Source organism: Phasianus colchicus, chromosome 2 (assembly GCF_987193195.1).
Source record: "Phasianus colchicus chromosome 2, bPhaCol1.hap1.1, whole genome shotgun sequence".
NCBI classification, from domain to species: Eukaryota; Metazoa; Chordata; class Aves; order Galliformes; family Phasianidae; genus Phasianus; species Phasianus colchicus.
Genome location: NC_143437.1, coordinates 10,620,260 through 10,638,981, shown reverse-complemented (window position 1 = coordinate 10,638,981; position 18,722 = coordinate 10,620,260). Strand labels below are relative to the sequence as shown.

Sequence of the window (18,722 nt, the reverse complement as noted above, 5' to 3'; positions counted from 1 at the left end):
AACTCTTTCGTGACTTTTCATATTTTGCTGGTTTCTGCCAGCATTCCTGGGCACTTTGGTGTATGTTATTTTGGTTTATGTTATTTTATTCCTCCCTTTAAATGAAAAATAGAGGAGAGAAAGAGAGGAATATATATGAGAATGATTTGTAGGAAAGTCACTTAGTGCATCAGAAATTAATATGTCCAATGCGTCAGTACACAGTGGCTGCTCTCAGCTCCCTCGTGTAAACATGAACAGTATTTTAGAAGAAAAGTTTGCCACACATAATTAGGAAGCTGTAAGTGCATACCGTGTTTTTTCCTTTCTTCATATCCTGGTTCCAGTTATATATCCTTTGCTAAGCTGAAGCAGACCTCTGCATTTAAATGTCAGTGGTAGCTGATTCTCACTGAACAGTAACTATTTGTATAAAATTTCAGGAGGAAAATAAGTAATTTTAAAAGACCCAAAACTGGGAAAGAGGAAAGTTGGAGAATTTGATGTCTAATTTCCTAGTCCTGTATCTGAATGTATGTGTTAATGTAGTCATTTGTCAACAGCGGTTAATTAATTTAGCCGTTAAACTTCCCATAATTGGTCGGGCTACATCAACTACCATATACCCATTCCTTTGTATGCCTAGTCCCTCTTTTCTCCCTTGGCCTCACCATTAATTTGTCACTTACACCATGCTATCCCTTCGCCACGGGGCTGTGGGTGCTCCACCACCCTTCTCAGGCTGCCATCACCTCCGGTCATTGCTATAAGTACAGCCTCTTCCATGAAGCCCTGCAGCCTTTTCAGGCAGTGCTCTTCAGGCACCATCTGTTCTCAGCATCCCTTTGGCTGGGTTTCCTCCCGGCTGTTCCCTGCCTGCTTTCTTCCTGACCATCCTGCCCTTTTGAAAGATCTTCTAGAGAATATCACTGCTAACCTGCTGAACTGCTAACCCTTACCAGTAGCATCCTTGCCAGACTCTTCTCCTCCTCTACTTGATCTGGATATGCTGAATCAATGGGCTGAGCCCAATGGTATGAGCTTCAGCAAGGTCAAGTGATGGGTCCTGCATTTACATCAAAACAACCCCATGCATCGCTACAGGACTGGGGAAGAGCATCAGGAAAGCTGCAAAAAGAAAAGGGACCTGGAGGTGTTAGCAGACAGTTGGCTGAACATGAGCCAGCAGTGTGCCCAGTTGGGCAAGAAGGCCAATGGCATCCTGGGTTGTGTCAGCAACAGTACAACCAGCAGGGAAGGGAAGTGATCATCGAGTGTAGTGAGTTTTGCATCCCTCACTACAAGAAGGACGTCAAGGCCCTGGAGCCTTCTTCTGTCCAGAGAAGGGTCTGCAGCACAAGTCCTAAGGGGTGCAGCTGAGGGAGCTGTGCCACAGCTATATGAATAAATAAGAATAGTTTTGATTACAGAGCTGAAGTTTTAATCCAAAATAATTTAAGCAGTAGTCACAAGTGGTTGTGCTGTTTATAATTCATATAGTAATTTGGGTCTATCAGTTTTTAACTGTTGTGTAATTTGAATTTAGTTGCAGTTCTCACGGGATAAAGTATATCACTGAATAGGAATGAAATAAACTATATTCAGAGTAGCTGTAGGGTGCTGTGCTTTAAAAGAAAGCTGGTGAAACGCTAGGAGAAAATATGCAGGTTCCATTATACTGTTAATGAATGCACAATTCAGATTGGCGATTTAATTTTTAGATCGCATTTCTCTGGTACTGGCAGGTTCAACAAGTTTCATACATGAAAACTAAATAAGATGGTATGTATTTACACTCAGTCATGCAAAAACTGAATGATTCAGAAAATGGTTTCCTGTATTGTTTATTCACTAGCAATTTTTTATTTATTTATTTATTTTTGGGTGACATAGCATTCCAAAAGCACAATAAGAAGGACACAGTCATAATTTCTGGTACTGGTATTGAACCTGTGATTGTAATCTTTGAGACAACTTGATATTTACCTACAGCTGCAGCCTGTCGCTCTATTTAAGCCATAACTAGAGCATCACTTTTTGATCTGGCCAAGAGCTTTCTTGCAATAGTCACCATTTCCTTCCTCAGACAGTGTGGCAGATTGGTCATATTTTAAACTCCCTTGGCTAAGAGACAAATCATGAAGACCTACTTTCTGCAAACAGACCTGACTCATGTAAGACTTACTCCTGTAGTGGCCACAGCCATGAGTAATTGCCAGAAATCACTTCGTGTAGTGACTTCTCACCTTACAAAGTATGATTTTGATGCATTTTCTTATTTTGGCATATTGATTGTAAGCTTTTCATACCATCCTTTTTCCTGAAACGGGAACAGATGTCCAACTATTTAAGAAGCCACCTATTAGAGTGGGCTACACTTCAGATTATACAACCACAACCACAGAATGAATACAGAGGGCTCTGAAAATACACAAAGAAGGCAGGTGAAATGAAAAGAAGTCCTACTTCGCCTTCCATTTGTGCATTGGCTAGTTTGAATATTTTTTTTCAATCCCTTACAACTAGATTATCAGTTCTTAAATGAATTTGAACAACTTGCCCACGAGACGTTCTAATCCAATCTTGTACTACAATACCAGTTGGATCTTATCCTATTAGGCACTCGCTGTAAATAAGGGATTTTCCGCTGACTTTTAAATCCTTCATTAATGAGTATTCTCAAAGCAGTGTCCTGGAAATTAGCCACAGTGCTAGCAACAATTGCAGTTCACTCAGGAAAACCGATTTATTGTAAATCTTCCCATCCAAATTAAAGAGTATATGAAAAAGATAATGTGCAGCAAGTAAAACATTGTGCTCTTGCATTATATATCTTTGTGCTCTTGCATTATATATCTATACCCCTTGGCTGCCTGAGACCCTTAGATCTAAATCCTTTTCTCTGTTCAGGTGGGTTCCTGTCAGTCAGAGCTCTTCTGCACAGAGCGATCTGGTAGCTGGCCCAGTTTTTGTAATTTATGTGTTGCTTATGTTCTCTAGTGTTTTAGTTAATTCTTAATCCCATTTTAAATTGTGTTAATTGGTCTAATGACTTTTATATGTAGCTTGGCCACTACCATTTTAGTTCCTTTCACAGCTTGTTTGCCTTAATGCTGAAAAATATGTGAGTAATGGGAAAGAGGTGTTCGGGGAAAAGCAGAGAATAGGGGGAGGTTGTGACACATCTGTTTAATTGACATCTAACCTGGAATTATTCCTGATACATTTCTTACGAAGAAAACAATTTTTGTAATTTACCTCTTCTCATTCAAATACTGGTACTTGTTTTATTGTTTGCAACAAAATCCGTTTTATGTCTTGTATTAACTTTGAAACAAAGATTATTTCATTTAATGCTCAGAGATACAAATCTTGGCATGGTATCTTCATATTTATTTTAATAGTTATTAATTTCTTTATCCTTAGTGTGCATGCACTTTTATCAAACAAGAACATTCCTTTGTTCTTGAAGAAATGTGCACATTCTTTCCCGAGATATCACTAGAATTAGTATCATTTTACAAAGATAGGCTTGACCTCCCCTTATAAGTAACTGAGCAAAGTATCTTTCATACGTTAAGGCACTTAAAGTGTATGATGTTTCAATAGTTGTTTTCTTGTAATTTTGATTACAGTCGAAACTGGACAAAGAGACTGAAGTTAAACTCTGACCATATTGTGCTACATAAAGAGTAATGAGAGATACTGCAGTCCTTCCATAACTTGACCTGAACATTTAATCTCTATCAGCTGAAGTTAAAAGAATCACAGACTTAACACATCCCCTGCATGTTCCAAAGCACCCTTTAAACAAAAATCCATTTAGACTAGTTCTTAGAGGAAATAATTTGTTGGTATCACTGTTATGTATGCATGTGATGCTTTCTGCTTAATGGTATTCATACACAATTCCCTAGTGCTCAACTGGGAGTGTTCAGTATTCCAGCTGCAGGTCATACAAGTATAACATCAGCATTATGGACAGAAGGACAAATATATGGCACTGTGGTTTTGCTGACAAAATTGAAACTGTTTGGGGGATACATGGCTCTTTTTTCATACTTTCTTATTACTGTAAGTGCTTTTTGAAGTACGGAGTTAACCTTTTATGTGCAGGCTTTATTAGTTGGTTACCTGGCTGTTTATTTTTATTCTGTACGTTAGGAAAAATGCAGGCAGAGATTGGTTTTTAAACAGATATTGATTTTCAGGCTTAAATGGTTGTCTTTTGGGGAAAGGAAATGGACATTAGAAATTCAATATGATGTTTGCAGCTGACTTTTGCTATAGCTATATAGCAGGAAGAATGGTCAACTAGAAAACTTTTTTTTATGTATATATAACTCTCATTCCAAATCTGCCAACTTAGTTTGGCAGCCTTGCAGATTTACATAAACCTTTCCAACTGTAAGGAAAGGTGGTCCTTATGATTATGGCTCTGAACTGTGGCATAACATAGCTGTTGTCTATAGCCATTTTGAATGCCTTCAGCAAGCTATTTCATTCTATTATGTCTCAGTCTTCTATCATTATGTTATTATAATAGGCTTTTCTTTGTTCCACCTCACGTATGAATAAATGTATTCCTGTATCACTTTCCTACCTCACAGAAGTGTGGAAAGCGTACATTCATTAATATTCTTGAAGCGTGACAAAGAAAAGCCTATTATTGTAATGTGCTTTGCTTTAGAACTTTAGTTAGAAGAATATGATAAATAACATTGGTTAAGCTTTGTCCATAACATACAGGAGTATTGTATTTACATATTCAGACATAAACTGATAAGGTTAAACTTTGAGGTATTGAGAGTCCTTCTCCGATGCAAACAGACATCCAGGAATGATATTTCACATTGACCAAAATGGATTTTGTAATTGGCATACATATCATACAGGAACACAAGAGTGTTTTTTTGCCAACTTTATCCTTAGTTGTATGTTTCAGTGTCACGTTTTCTTATTCTCCTCATGTATTTCCTTCAGTGAGGTGAAGAGAAGTTTGAAATGGGCAGAAAAGAAACATGTTGCCCACAGGAAAAGCTTCTTCCTAACCTCATTAGTAATTGCTTGAGAAATGACCATGAGCATGACAGTTTATATTTCTCTGCTATTATTTCCCCTAATGACTGTGGATGTTCTTATTATATTTCTTAATGCCTATTCTCAGAGGTGGCTTGAACAGAAGGTGCATCATTTTATTAGGTTCAGATTGATTGCCTCTGTGTTTCATTTAATATTTTCTTGTTCTTTCACAGTAAGGTAAGGTAGATAGAAGTCCCCAGTTTGCTTTCTATATATTGCTCCAGGTTCTATCATCTGACTCCTTTGTCTTGATTTTTATTTATTTTTTTCTTTTTTAAATACTACAAACTGTCCAAGCTAATTCTGGACAGATGTTCCTCAAATTTCTCTGAGCTCAGCACAGAACTTGGGCAATTCTTCACTTACTAAAGACAAAAGGATGTTTTAACTGGTACTTTCTAACATGTATATATTTACTATTGTTTTCTTTCCTTGCCTTTTTTCTCATTGAATAGTGGCTTTAACTCAATAATAGTTTTGTTTCCTTCTTTTGGGTTTTTTGTTTGTTTGTTTGGGGGGGGACTCCATATCTGTGACAGCAAGTGCAATCAATACAATTTCAGTTTTAACAGCTGCAGGCAGCTCAATACTTTGACTTGTTTTTTAATACTCTTTGTGTTTTCAATAATATCATAGCAGAGACGTTAGAGGTAAAGAGGAAAGATGGGTAGCCCGAGTATACACATTTTTTCCTTGTACTTTCTGTTATTGCATGAAAATATTGTAATGTTTAAGGGCTTGCACTGAATATCTAATGCAGTTCCTTTAAAAACTGACAAGTGCAAATTGAAAAGCAATGTCCCACTAATAGAGAGTTGGAAAGTGTCACTGTACCATTGTTAAATCTGGAATGCTCTGGGCCTTGCATAAATTCAAGCAATACCAATGAGAACCTTAGAACGTAATAAACCAATTAAAATATACCTATATGACTTCTATTTTCTTTGCAGACCACAGATGACATCCTGGTGGCCTCGGCTGAATGTCCCAGCGATGACGAGGACATTGATCCCTGTGAGCCGAGCTCAGGTGGGTTAGGTTAGTCAACTTTTTTACTACTTTCTTTTATTTCATATTTGCATGCTTCCATCTCCCAGAAATTTAGAGGGACAGTCCTTTCTTACCTAGCATGGATAAGTTAAATCAGGGCCTTTATACCTATTATATGTATGCCAGCTGGGAGGGATAGTTTGCCATATAGTATTCCAAGGCAATAGCCTAGAATCCATTTTTGGTAGTTGTGATCTGTGCAGGTTTATAGCTCACCAAAGGGTAGGCTCACAAAGGCATTCTGGGGCCCCTGTAACCGTTGTTGTGATAAAGAAGGGACAACTTCAATTAGAAAAAAGATGTTGCAGTTGCCTTAAGTATTTTCCCTGATGAAAGTACAGTATTTCAGATATTTTATTATGTCAGCAGTGAAAGCAGTGTTCATTTTGAATTACTGTAATAGATGGTAAAAACCTGAATATAATAGAATACATCAGTTTCAAATTTAAAATAGCTTTATGGTATTTTTCCAAACTAAAGACATCTGCAAATTCTCTAAAGATTTGTTCTCAATGACTTCTTCTCCCAGTCTGTATACATACCTGGGATTGCCCCAGGACAAGTGTAACACCTTGCGTGGCTTTGTTCAGCCTTATTTGGTTCACATGGACCCACTTTTCAAGCCTGTTCAAGTCCTTCTGGATGGCATCCCTTCCTTCTTTTGTGTCAACTGCACTGTTCAGCTTGGTGTCATCAGCAAACTTGATGAGGCTGCACTCATTCCTACTATTGTCTTTATCCACCAAATAGTCCTGCCTTCAAATCTCTTTCTCTCCAATTTAGAGATAAGCATGTGGTATCCGTGCCAAAGGCCTTGCACAAGTCCAGGTAGACATCAGTTGCCCTTTCTTTGTCTACCAGTGCCATCACTCCTTCGTAAAAGGGCACCAGATCGGTCAGGCACAATCTGCTCTTGGTGAAGCAATACTGGCTGTCTCAGACCTCTTTGACTCATATGTGCCTTAATATTGCTTTCAGGAGGGTCTGCTCCATGATCTTCCCAGACACAGACCTGAAGCGCATGGGCTTGTAGTTCCCCAGGTCTTCCTTTCTCCCTTTTTTGAAAATGGGAGAAATGCTTCCCTTTTTCCAGTCTCCAGGGACTTCACCTGACAGCCAGGGCCTTTCAAATGTGATGGAGAGTGGCTTGGCAACCACATCAAATAGTTGCTCAGGACCCTGAGATGCATGTTATCTCGCCCATAGATGTGTACAGATTCAGTCTCATGACACAGTCTTGGACTTTCTCTGCTCTTAAAGTGGGAGGGATTTTGCTTCCCCCTATTTCCTCCTAGAGGTTCAAGGACACAAGAGATGTAAAAAGCCCAGCTGCCAATGAAGGCTGAGGCAAAGAACTCATTGAGTAGAACTTCAGCCTTTTCCATGTCTGTTAAAGCCAGTTCTTCCTTCTCATTTATCAGGAAGGGGTACAGTCTCCTTTACCTGGCTCCCAATAAGCCTCTTGAATCCCTTGTTGTTTTTTGCATCCCTCACCAAGTTTAGTTCCATCTGTGCCTTGGTTTTCCTGATTCTATCTATGCAAGTCTGGACAGCAGCCCTGCATTTTCTCTGGGCCGCATGTCCCTGCTTCCACTGTTTTCCTGTTCTATCTCACCATTCGTCACTCAGCTACACTTCTCATTTTTGTTTATTTGAGAATGGTTTTACTGTTTCATTTCTTGGATCCCAACTGCTATTGCTTTTTTTTTTTTAAAAAAAGCATGGATTGGCACAAGAATTATGTTCTCCGTAAACTCAATTGTCTGGATCATTTTATCTGTCATTCTACACATCAAAATGTCACTTGTCCTCCCACTCTCTACTCTTAAAAGCTATTAATTTGCCTCCTTCTTCAATGGCCTTGTCCTTTTCTCATATATGAAACAACATCAACCGAAAGGGTTGGTGAAGTCGTAACTTCTTGCATATCTGTCTCCCTGAAAGTTTAGTCTTCATTTCTCCATAAGTAGTCCTGTAGCAATAAAGCACTGAATAATACTGCAGTCCATCTGAATAATACTCCATCTGAATTATTCTGCAGTCAACATGCACACAGTAGGCTTAAACTTAAATGAGAAAAACATAATATTGTTGACAATGACAGAATATTTTTTTCTTCATTTTGGGGATAGGAAATGCAAAATGATATGACCCTCAATTTAAATTCTTCATGTGGTTCAGTTCAGCTTTCTTCCCTTAATTTCTTTCACAAAACTCAGTTGTTTCTCTATAGCCATACCTTCACCTCCTCGCTGAAGCTGAAGAAGCTCATGTTTCCTAACAGATACTTCTAGAAGGAAGATAGTTATAGAATCTACATGATTATTAGGACAATTTTACTATTGTATTTTCACTTGAGAGGCTGTAGCTTGAAATTCAATTAGATTTCTTCTCTTGTTTCCTGATGATCATTCAGCAATGGATACAGCATACTCATTAATCTCACATCAATGCTTTTCTAGAAAGAATACATTGAAGGGATGACCAGAGCCCATTTGATTTTATTGACAGAGCCATAAGTGCACATTTTCATGAGGATTGCCCATACTAAGCCTATTCCTAGCTAAAGTTCTCAGCTCAAAGTGGAAGAGTACTCAATAAATCATTTGAATATTGTAGACCTACATATCATAGATAGTAGTCATTAGCTAGATGTTACCAATTAGCTAGACTTATGTTTAAAATAGGACTTACTTTGTTGGATAAATGTCTTGCAGTTTGTAGTCAGTACCAAGTTTGTAGTCAGTACCAAGTCTTGGCCTGCCACCACAATCTTTGCTTGCAGTGCACCTGTTTTCAAAAGAATAAAGGAAAAGATGCAATTTGCAACAAATTTTATAGGACATAAAAATGTAGACCAGACTAGGAGGTGCTAAGCAGCAATCCCATCAACTTGTCTGGAACATAAAGTCACAAACATCATAATTGCAGATTTCATTGTGACTGCTAAATGTGCCGTAATTGGATGAAGTCATAACAAATTTATTAGCATGCAGAAGTTAGTCAACATATTTTGCTTGCATTATGTTTTGTGTGGTAAAGCAACATGTATTGCTTTTCTACTCTAATTACTAATAGCAACACGAATAGTAACCTTAATAACTCTTTCTTCTGCTTTTTGTGACTGAGAAAATAGTAAAGCTTTTTCATTTTGTAGGCAAGTTATGATTAATATTACTGGAAACTTGTCCAAAAAAAAAAAAAAGAGCTGGGATGACTTACTAATTTTACCTAAAAAGCTATAAAACTGTGGGTGGGCAGATGGCCATTTTGCATGCCTGCAGTGCTGTTCCAGCCCTTCCTGAGCTTTGTGCAGAGTTCTGATTTCTGTAGAGTTGCATGGGCATGTGTGTTACACTGCTTATTTGTCCCAGTTACACTGAGTAGTATTTTATTTGTTAGAATTTATCTAGCCTCTTTTGTGGGTATGGAAAGGTTCCAAAAAGCAGAGGCACAAACTGGGTCAAATGAAGTGAAGTCATGGAGTTTAATGGCAGGAAATCTTGATGGTGGAAAAAGCCTTACAGTTTTTAGCATATGACAAAACAGAACTTTTGCTGCAAATTAGAGTTAAATCCTCTCAAACTCAGGAGTCAACCAGGTTATAAATTAGAATTTAGCTTGAAAAACCTCTCTGGATGGCCCCATCAGAAATGGGATACATAGAGGAGGAACTCTGCCAGCATGTATGGTATTCATTGGCCTAAAAAGTATTAGCAAAGACAACCTTTATAGTGAAAAAGTGGTGTTTCGGTAACAAACCAAGCTACTCATCAGCTTTCTACCACCAGAATCTCATGTGTTGCAACGAGAGAAATTAATTAAGCATCTCATAATCAACATTTGCCTTGCTAGAAGCTCTTGGATTCCACTTCCCAGGGCAGTGTTTGATTAGTGTCAGACCCTGTCCTGTACTCAGTCTCTAGGGAAAGAGGGCAATAGCCAGGGCAGAGTTCAGTGCTGCATGCAAACTGGTGCATTTTTTACCTGTCTTAGCCTTAATTCTTGATCCTGCAAAAGAAATGGGATTAGATTATTTCCCACATTATTATTTAAGGACCAGTAATAGGATAGATTACAGACTGATCTTTGTGCATGTATTGATTTTCCCACACCTTGGCTTGGTTTATTGCATCACAGAAAACCACTGGCAGTGTTTAGAAATGTGCAATGCACCGGTGCAGCCAGGAGAAAGTGAACAAAGCCACTATTTAAGATGTCTTTTATAAAGTATGCAGTAGCATTCATTCACTGCTCTGGGGATGGCTTTATCCTGTAAGAAGAATAGTATAGGACTTTGCATTTGCAGACTGCTTCCTCCATATATATGTTCCCTTCTGTGTCATAACATGTATTAGGCAGATAGAAATGGCTAGGAACCGTACATTCTCAAACACTTTGTGATGGTTTAAACTTGGTCCCAGAACTTATACCTATTTTTTCTAATGAGCAGAGCTGTGACATATGGAAAGAGAAGGATTTCTGTTTATTACTAAAAGTTTTGCACTTCTTTTCCTGCTGCAAATTATTCACTGTATTTCTGATTCAAATAGCAGTTAAAAAAAAAAAATTGCAGAGTAAGGTGAAATTATTCCTATAATTTACACACAAGTGTAAATGCGTTATTCAATAAACTTAATGTAATGCATCATGCAAGGAGCTGAAAGAAAACAAAAATTACAGTTAGTTCAAAAAGGTAACTGTGGTCACTGTGTTGAGACATAAGGGGAATATTTGTCTCATTTCAATAACCATTCAATAACATTGTACATGTGATTCCAATTTCAGAAAGCTCACTGAGTTGTTTTTAAATGCTTAGCTGAAGTACATATAGATATGTCTACATGAGCTACTGCAGAGTGAAAATTACGTTTTACTTACCAACAAAAAAAAAATAGCATATAGAACATGTAAAGGAAGTGAGATGTTTCAAGTATAGATTAACCTTCTTGGAATTGAAATTGAAACAGTTATTAAGGTTACTTAATTTTTCTTAACCAGGAGACCCCCTTAATTGTCAGAAAGCAAACGTTACACTTTTTGAATTTATTTAACTGTGAAATGAACAGACTGAGATCTTTGTGTCTGTCACCGTGAATTACAAATATGCAATTCTCAATTGAATTTGATCAAAAAGATTTTTTTTCATTAAGTAAAAGAGGTCAAAAATGGTGATGAATCAGTTGTGTCAACACTGATCTCTACCCTTTGCCAGCCACATTACCGAAACGCAGGGACATTGAGTAGAATTGCAGCTTTCTAGCCAGTCCTGAGTGTCTTCATACATTTCTTCTGTTAGGAGTAACTAAAAACAATGTACTGAAAGAAGGGGTTTTCTTTCACTCTGATAAGTAATTTTTTCAATAATTTAGAAAATTCTAACTCCTCAAATGCATTATCTGTAATTTTAGGGATGATCTGCATGCACATGCTCTCATGCAGGCTTTCTTTGTGTAACCTCAAGTAGTGCATAGGATTTATGAACCAAGAAAATTATTTTAAAGTTTATCTTTAAAGCAAACTTTAAGACAGAATTCAGCTGTTGCAAGCTAAACATGCCTTTTAAACGTGGACAATTCAGATTTTTACTTCTTGCTGAACATATGTAATTCAGATGGTATAGTATAGTGCCTAGAAATGACAGCACAGGTTAATGCATTCTAAGGTCTATCAATTGTATTCACAGTGATATGAACATATCAGAATTCAAAATGTGGATGGGAACTGAGGGATGAATTTTTTTTCCTAGACATAGTGGTTTTCTATCAGTGTAATATCAGTTACTCACTGTTCTCTAACACTGGTAAAAAATATCAACATTAAGTCACTATAAATCGTACAAAGTTCTGTCCTAACTTGTACAAGAACTTTTCCATCGGTGCAAAAATTATGAATGGAGTTTCCTGTGTATAGGGCATTCATATCCTACTCATGTTTTTTGTGATAGTTGAAGATTCTCCTTTCTGTAATGTGTATATGAATGGCATCCATTCATAATGTAAATACTGGGATTATTATTTGAATGCAAGTAACTAAACCTCTACTTAACTTTCAGGCATATACATATAACATGAGAAGATAGCTCAGATAAGTGTATGAATTGATAAGTATTGATATTGCTGTTATATGTTCAGAGATTCCACAGCTGAGATGAAACCAGATGGTAATGTTTCTAGTAATTTGATGAAACTTACTCATTTTGTAAACAGTAATTACAGAAAAATGGGCATGTTGCTTAGTGCTCCTGGAGAGGTGGCCCATGTTTTCACACTTTTAAATATGTACAATACTATGGCTCAGTTCTCAGGGTATTTACCCAAAAATCTGAATCATATGATCCTGTCTGCTAGGATACTTGGGCTGGGATGGAATGCAGAAAAGCAATCCAGGTACTTCAATAAAATGTCTAGCAAGCAAACATATAGTCCTTTTACTTAAGTGTAGTAGTGATACGTTAGCCAGTCAAGGCAAGCATACAATCTCTGCAGGAGATAATGTGAGTCAGAGGAAGTGAACAGCAAGCATTTTAGAGCTGAGGATCACAGTTCTGTGGGCAAGGCTTATGGAGAGCAGGAGACGCCTACGCACATTCAGCACACACAGCAGTGGAGAAGTATAGGTTTGTTCCATTGCTGGGAAAATTGTCTTGCAATCCACTTAGTACTCTTTTTCTCTTCCTTTTTCTCTGCCTCATTACATGGATATGCATCAACTCTTGAGAGCTTCCTCAATTTATTTAGAAATTTCACAGAAAACACTGTCGTTAGCATACAAGTAGTTGCTTGACCCATAATTTTTGCTACTCCCAGATATAGAACTTGTCTTACAGACTATCTCAGCATTAACTGGAAAGGGTGATAAGTCCAGAATGACTCCAAAGAAAGAGAAAACGAGCAAATCTCAAAATTACTGAATAAGGCATTACACAGACCTGCTGAATTTGTTGATTGCTGATGCAAAAAAAAAAAAAAAAAATTGGATCCATGACCGTGTTGTTTTGGACGAAGTCGTTCTGATCTTCAAGACTGATAGTCAAGATTTTCAGTTATACAGCAAATTACATCCCAGTGTTCAATGTATATGTCACCGATGTGTAAAGAGGTTCAAGGCACTTTGAAGCTCTTTTGTGCATGTTTGAACCAACGTGAAGGATTTTTTGATGCACATTTCAAAAGATAAACTATATATTCATTAGGTGGTAATAATTCTTGCTTGCTTGCTTGTTATCTTACTTTCTTTAAATACCAAATCACAACTGAGTCAGGTCTTGTCCCATATGTGGCACATGTTGATTGTTCCAGCTGAAAGTTTCTAAGCTCTATTACATAGCAACCTCCTTTTCATCTTCTAAATTCTCTTTCCTATTTCCTAGAACCACAGTGCCAGAAATGGTTGTCTTTTTTGGGGGGGGAAGATAGAGGGGGAAGGAAATGAGGTGTTTTGGAAAGGTAGAGGCTTTGCTTGTGCAACAATGAATTAGCTGCTTGAATCTCAAGCAGGTTCCTTCAGTTTTCATGGAAATCTGGTTAAAAATCCAAAATTTAAGTGTGTAATTGTTAAAATTACTTTTTCAAGCTTACACTTAGAATCAGGGCTACTCTTAGAATGTTGACATAAATGTGTAGTTCTTGTTTCTTAGTGTTGTGGTTCTGTGATTTTTGGTTTTCCGTATTCCACATCATAACATCATGTAGTGCACTGGAAGTTAAAGTGTTAATGCTCCAGTTCTGGGTACCTGTTCCTGTACTGTTAACTAGATCAATCTATGCCCGTGACACTTAGAAATTAGATTCCATGCAACTGGTACCTTGATTAATGCAAGGCAACTGTGTTCCATGAACTACTCTTTATTCCAGTTTGATTGCCCACACCTAGCGTATATATTTTCTCCTGCACTATACTGTTGATGCTAGCAGTATTGAAACTAACTTATGTCACTTTGTAACACAAACACATTGAATTTGCCTCTTTGTGGGGAAAAAGATCTTTTCTCCGCCCTGTTTATCTTCACTTTTCAGTGGATATGTTAGTAGAAGAACAGCATTTTGTGAAGGGATAAGATAGCTTATAGCCAACATGGTGTTGTTCATCTATGCCAAGTTTGAACAGTGCAATTTTAAATCAGATACTTAAAATCCTATTGGAAAATTTGCTTTACCTTTACTATTTGGAGGAAGGGTTAGATAGGTGAGAATCTGAGGCAGCCATCCCTATCAAATAGAGAAAATGCAATTTTCCTAAGAAGGGGGAACACTGCATATATGACAGAAGTCAGAGGTTTTAGAGTCAGGTGTCTGAATTAAGTGACCCTGGTCACTTTCTACTTGTGTGATCTTTTGCAGCTTAGTTATTCTGCATTCAGACTGGGAACTTACAGGTGCATGAGCAAACCATTATGCTTCAAGCTAACCATTTGAGGTACCTGATAAATTCAATTAATACGGTGTTAGAAGGTAGTTAGTGTATGCCAGCTGCAGCTTATCAACTAATTACCATGCTAACAGACTGCTGGCAGCAAACAGGGCTGCTTACCCCACTGCCAGACAACACAGATAAGGGCAAACTCTTACTTTTTGCTGATGTTTTCTAGCAATCAGCACTGAGCGAGTTTTCATTATCTCTCGTGCATATATAGTAGTAGGACCATTGCTGCTAATTTTCAGCTACTTGCTAAGACCTAATTTAAACTTCTGCAGAAACACTGCATTTTTAGTGCGTCATTTGACAACCTGCAGAGTGGCAAGTGAATGCTGCCAAGTTGGAGAAGTAGTTATTCTCTAAGGATATTACTCATAAATGGAAGTAGGGAAAATTCAAGGAAAAAATAACCTGTAATGAGGATGCATGGACCCAAAACTGTCTAACCGTAGGCTATCTCATTCTAACTACACGAAGTCCTGAAGGAAGTCTTGTTCTGCCGTGTTGACATGCTGTCCTGGCCCATAGATTTCAAAACCTGCTCTTCTCAAAAGGTTAAGAGCTGTAGTCTAGATTTGGGACTTGGGGAGCTTCTATGTAAACTGGCTTGAACAGTTGATTCTGATCTACATACAAGACATGTTGTGAACATACCCTCAAAGAAGTTAGAGAAAAGAGATAATCAAAAAATAAGATAGAAGCAGTGAGAATATGTGATAATTATATTCCAAAAAAAAGGGCTTTTTAGACCCCTCAAACTTTTTCTTTATGCTGACACCGGTCAGCAGTACTGCTTTACAGATGATGTTGATGACAGAAGTAGAGGTAAACGCAGCGATCCTTTTTTTTTTAATGTTTTAATATTATTGAGAAAAAGAATATGAGGGGGAAAAAAAAGTGTTATTTGTATCAGTCCTGAAGTCCATTTAGCTTTCTCTTCCCAACCCCTAGGGTAACACCTGAGGTCTGAGAAGTAATAAGATTCAGGCTCAGCAAGTGTAGCTATAGCTGTTGTATCCACAGGTTTGTTTGGCAATTGTAGCTCACTATTTGTACATAGTGTGTGAACATCTCAAAACCCTGGACCCTTCTTTTCTCAAGCATATAATCAAGTTTATTATTAGTCAGTCTGACTTGATGACAGTAATTAGAGCAAATTAAATGCAGTGTGCATAGGCATTTCTCTCATCAGCTAGAAGCTGCCTAGTGAAGGAAAACATTCAGGGGATCACCCACAATTGCAAAGATCAGCGAGGGTATGTGCATCTCCAGCTCATTTCACGAGCAAGAATCACTCCTTGCTCTGCAGGACAAGCCATCAGATTTCTTACTCTTTATGATAACGTTTTGGTGTTCCTTTACAGAAAACTGGTTCCTAGATTAGGTGGTCTGATTTGTTTTTGTGTTTCTTCTGTTTTAAGCAAAATGATAAAAACAGCAGGCAAAGAAGCCTTTATCCTTTGCTCAACAGCAAGGCTTTCACTAAATTCAGTTGTTTCCAAGTGTCACTGTCACTAACGCTACAAGTTCTTGGTACAATGAAGCCATTAAAACAGCTGTGGCCAAAAAATGTTTCAAGTGCCCCTGCCCTTTCCTTGAAGTAACACTGGTGTTCATCCCACCCTTCAGAGAGCTAGAGCTGCAAGCAGCCAACATCCTCATTTAGCTCTCCCAGCTGTCTCCCATGATTAGAATTACTTACCTCAAGCTTGAATATTTTATCAGAAGTATAATATTTTTGGGTCTTCCTTATGTTATCTTATTCACAAAAACACATCTTTTTTTCCATTTAAGAGTACTTTGATTTAAAATCTACACTATCCATTGACTATGCTGACCAGTCAAAATTTCTGAAGCGAAGTTACAAATTACCAAAGCCCCTCCCCCACTCCCAAAAACAGGATAAGTTATTTAGAAGCAAAGATGAATCATGAATATAGAAGGGGGGAGAGTTAGGGCTGATAGTTGAAGAATAAAAGGAGGAAGCATCCATGTTGGGAGGCAAGGAACACTGAAAGAGGAGCAATACAACTAAAACCAAAACAAAACATGACAGTAAGAGCCCAGGGATGACGACTGCTAAAAACATGAAGTGATATATTGGTTCACGTTTTCCGCTTAGGCTAAAATTACATTTAGTTTTGCAGTAAGTGTTTTCACAAAACCTTCTTATTAAACTGTGTGAAATATATTCTCCCCAGCTCTGCAGATCATATCAACTTGCAAAATGCATTCTTTGCATGTCTTAGCAATTGCCACTGCACTACCAACTAGCCCCTCTCCCTTTAGATTTGTTTGGACATGTAAAGAAGGTCAAGATCACCTTCCCATGTCTCAACCACAGGAAAAAAAAATACACTATGCACAAAACCTGAAGTCGTAAGATGGTGGTAGAATTTGTAAATTATTTGCCATCAGTATGGCAGGTCACTGTACTTGGAAATAAACACTGCATTCTGTGCAAAGAGGGAACGTATTGCTTCCTAATATAGGAATCACTGTTTTTATCTGTGGATGCTGTTTTGCTGCTCAACTATTTTTATGAGTAGCTAAATTAGTTGGCATCACTTTAGAGGCATGTTAATGTATTATATCTTTCCTACTAAAAACGTGCAGGATTTCAATTCATAGGAAGCAAAGAATCTGACTTTGTGCTCCAAAGAGAAGTACAGATAGTGTAATAATTTCATCTTAAGCACCTTTGAAAGTAAGTTATTATCTTGTTCTCTTAAACTCAGCAAGCATCTGACATATTTTTTTAGAGCAAATACATTGACGTCATTCAAGGTGGGAAATGTGTCGCTCCACTCCCAAGCACCAGACCTTTCCACCACGTCTCTATCAGTTTTATGTGCATCTCTCAGCCCCCATTCTCTTTGAATCCTGATGTCAAAATGACAAAGGAGTGCAGCATGTATGTTCAGTATGTTCAGCAATGCGTTTGCTTTGTGGTATCTCTCTCACATGGATTACATGTGCCTTTGGATACAGACTATTCCAAGTCTGATAAATGCAGCGCAGTGGAATTATCTCCTGCTCTTTCCCTCCCATGACAGCTTATTCTTTGCTGGGCAGCCCCTGGGGTGCCCATTTTGCCTCCTTTCAAGAGCTAATTGAGGCTGAGGAGGAAGGCAGTGGGCCAAAATACCCCTGTATTGAGACCAGGGTGGGTTTGCAAATTTATAGCAGATCCTCATCCTGTTTTTACTGTTGCAGCTATTCCACCTGTTCAACAAAGGAAGCACTGAAGTTTGTTTTTCCAACATAGTCTTTGTAATGAGACATTGAAATTGCAGTGAGCACAGAAACCAGTTCACTAAAATCCAACAATGCTGCAGAAAATCAACCACAAACAGGTCTACAATGATAACATGCAGAGTGAAAATTAATATGTGTCCTGTAAATAATTGCCTTCATGCCTCATTGCAAACAGAGTAGTTAAACATTCTTGTCTTGTGAGTAATTTCCTATTCACAGTTTGTGGGAAGGCATAAATGTAAAGAAAACACGTTTGGGGTCCATTTGCTGGATTTTTTGTTTTGTTTTTAAGTCTGCTAATTTCAATTCACAAACACCATGGGAGCCTGCAATTCCAATTTTCTTTTCACAGTATTAATGAAAACTGGGCACTGAAAATAGTTAGCTTTTTCCCTTTAAATTTTAAACCACTTTAGAAGTACAGTCAAGAATAACAACTTTCTAATCCATTACTACACAGTTCTAAACTGTGTTCAATTGCTATTATTTCAGTATTTAAGTTTTCTTCATAAGTGGTAGAAGAGGCTTTTAAAAGTCTTTCTAAACTGGCCTTTGTGGCAGTCCAAAAATGCTGGTCGTATGCTGTTGAGAAGATTTGTGCTTCAGAGCAGTTGCTGTAAGATGGGATCATTGCACCACAATGGGTCTTATTTATTTCTTCTCACTGTGGTAATGTGGTCTGCACGTGGTCACAGTCTTAACGTTTTTCTCTTGATCCTCATTTAAGTATCTTCAACTTCAGATAGATTGCTTTTAGAATATTTTCATGACTTTTATACTTAAATATTGGGGACTTTTTATTATATTTAATCTTGATCCACCTCCAAAGATTCTAGTTTATCATTCAAAAAACATGAGCCAACAACCTGGTTCAGCTGCAAAGATCCTGGGCTGAAATCTGCATCACGTGTTTCTCATAGTGTTGGGAAGCAAAG

At 37.8% G+C, this 18,722-nt stretch overlaps 1 protein-coding gene across 25 annotated transcripts in view; it reads left to right on the top strand.

Annotated features, from left to right (window-relative positions):
• NRXN1 (neurexin 1) overlaps positions 1–18,722 on the top strand; it is a 641,583-nt gene that overhangs the window by 616,393 nt on the left and 6,468 nt on the right. For 15 of the 25 annotated variants that reach the window (XM_090134781.1, XM_090134773.1, XM_090134785.1 and 12 more), the window contains one exon: positions 6,012–6,099. In XM_090134781.1, coding sequence (XP_089990907.1) covers positions 6,012–6,099 — 88 coding nt within the window. The remainder of the gene's footprint in view (positions 1–6,011; positions 6,100–18,722) is intronic. The other 10 variants (XM_090134782.1, XM_090134786.1, XM_031598421.2 and 7 more) reach the window with 1 other exon arrangement.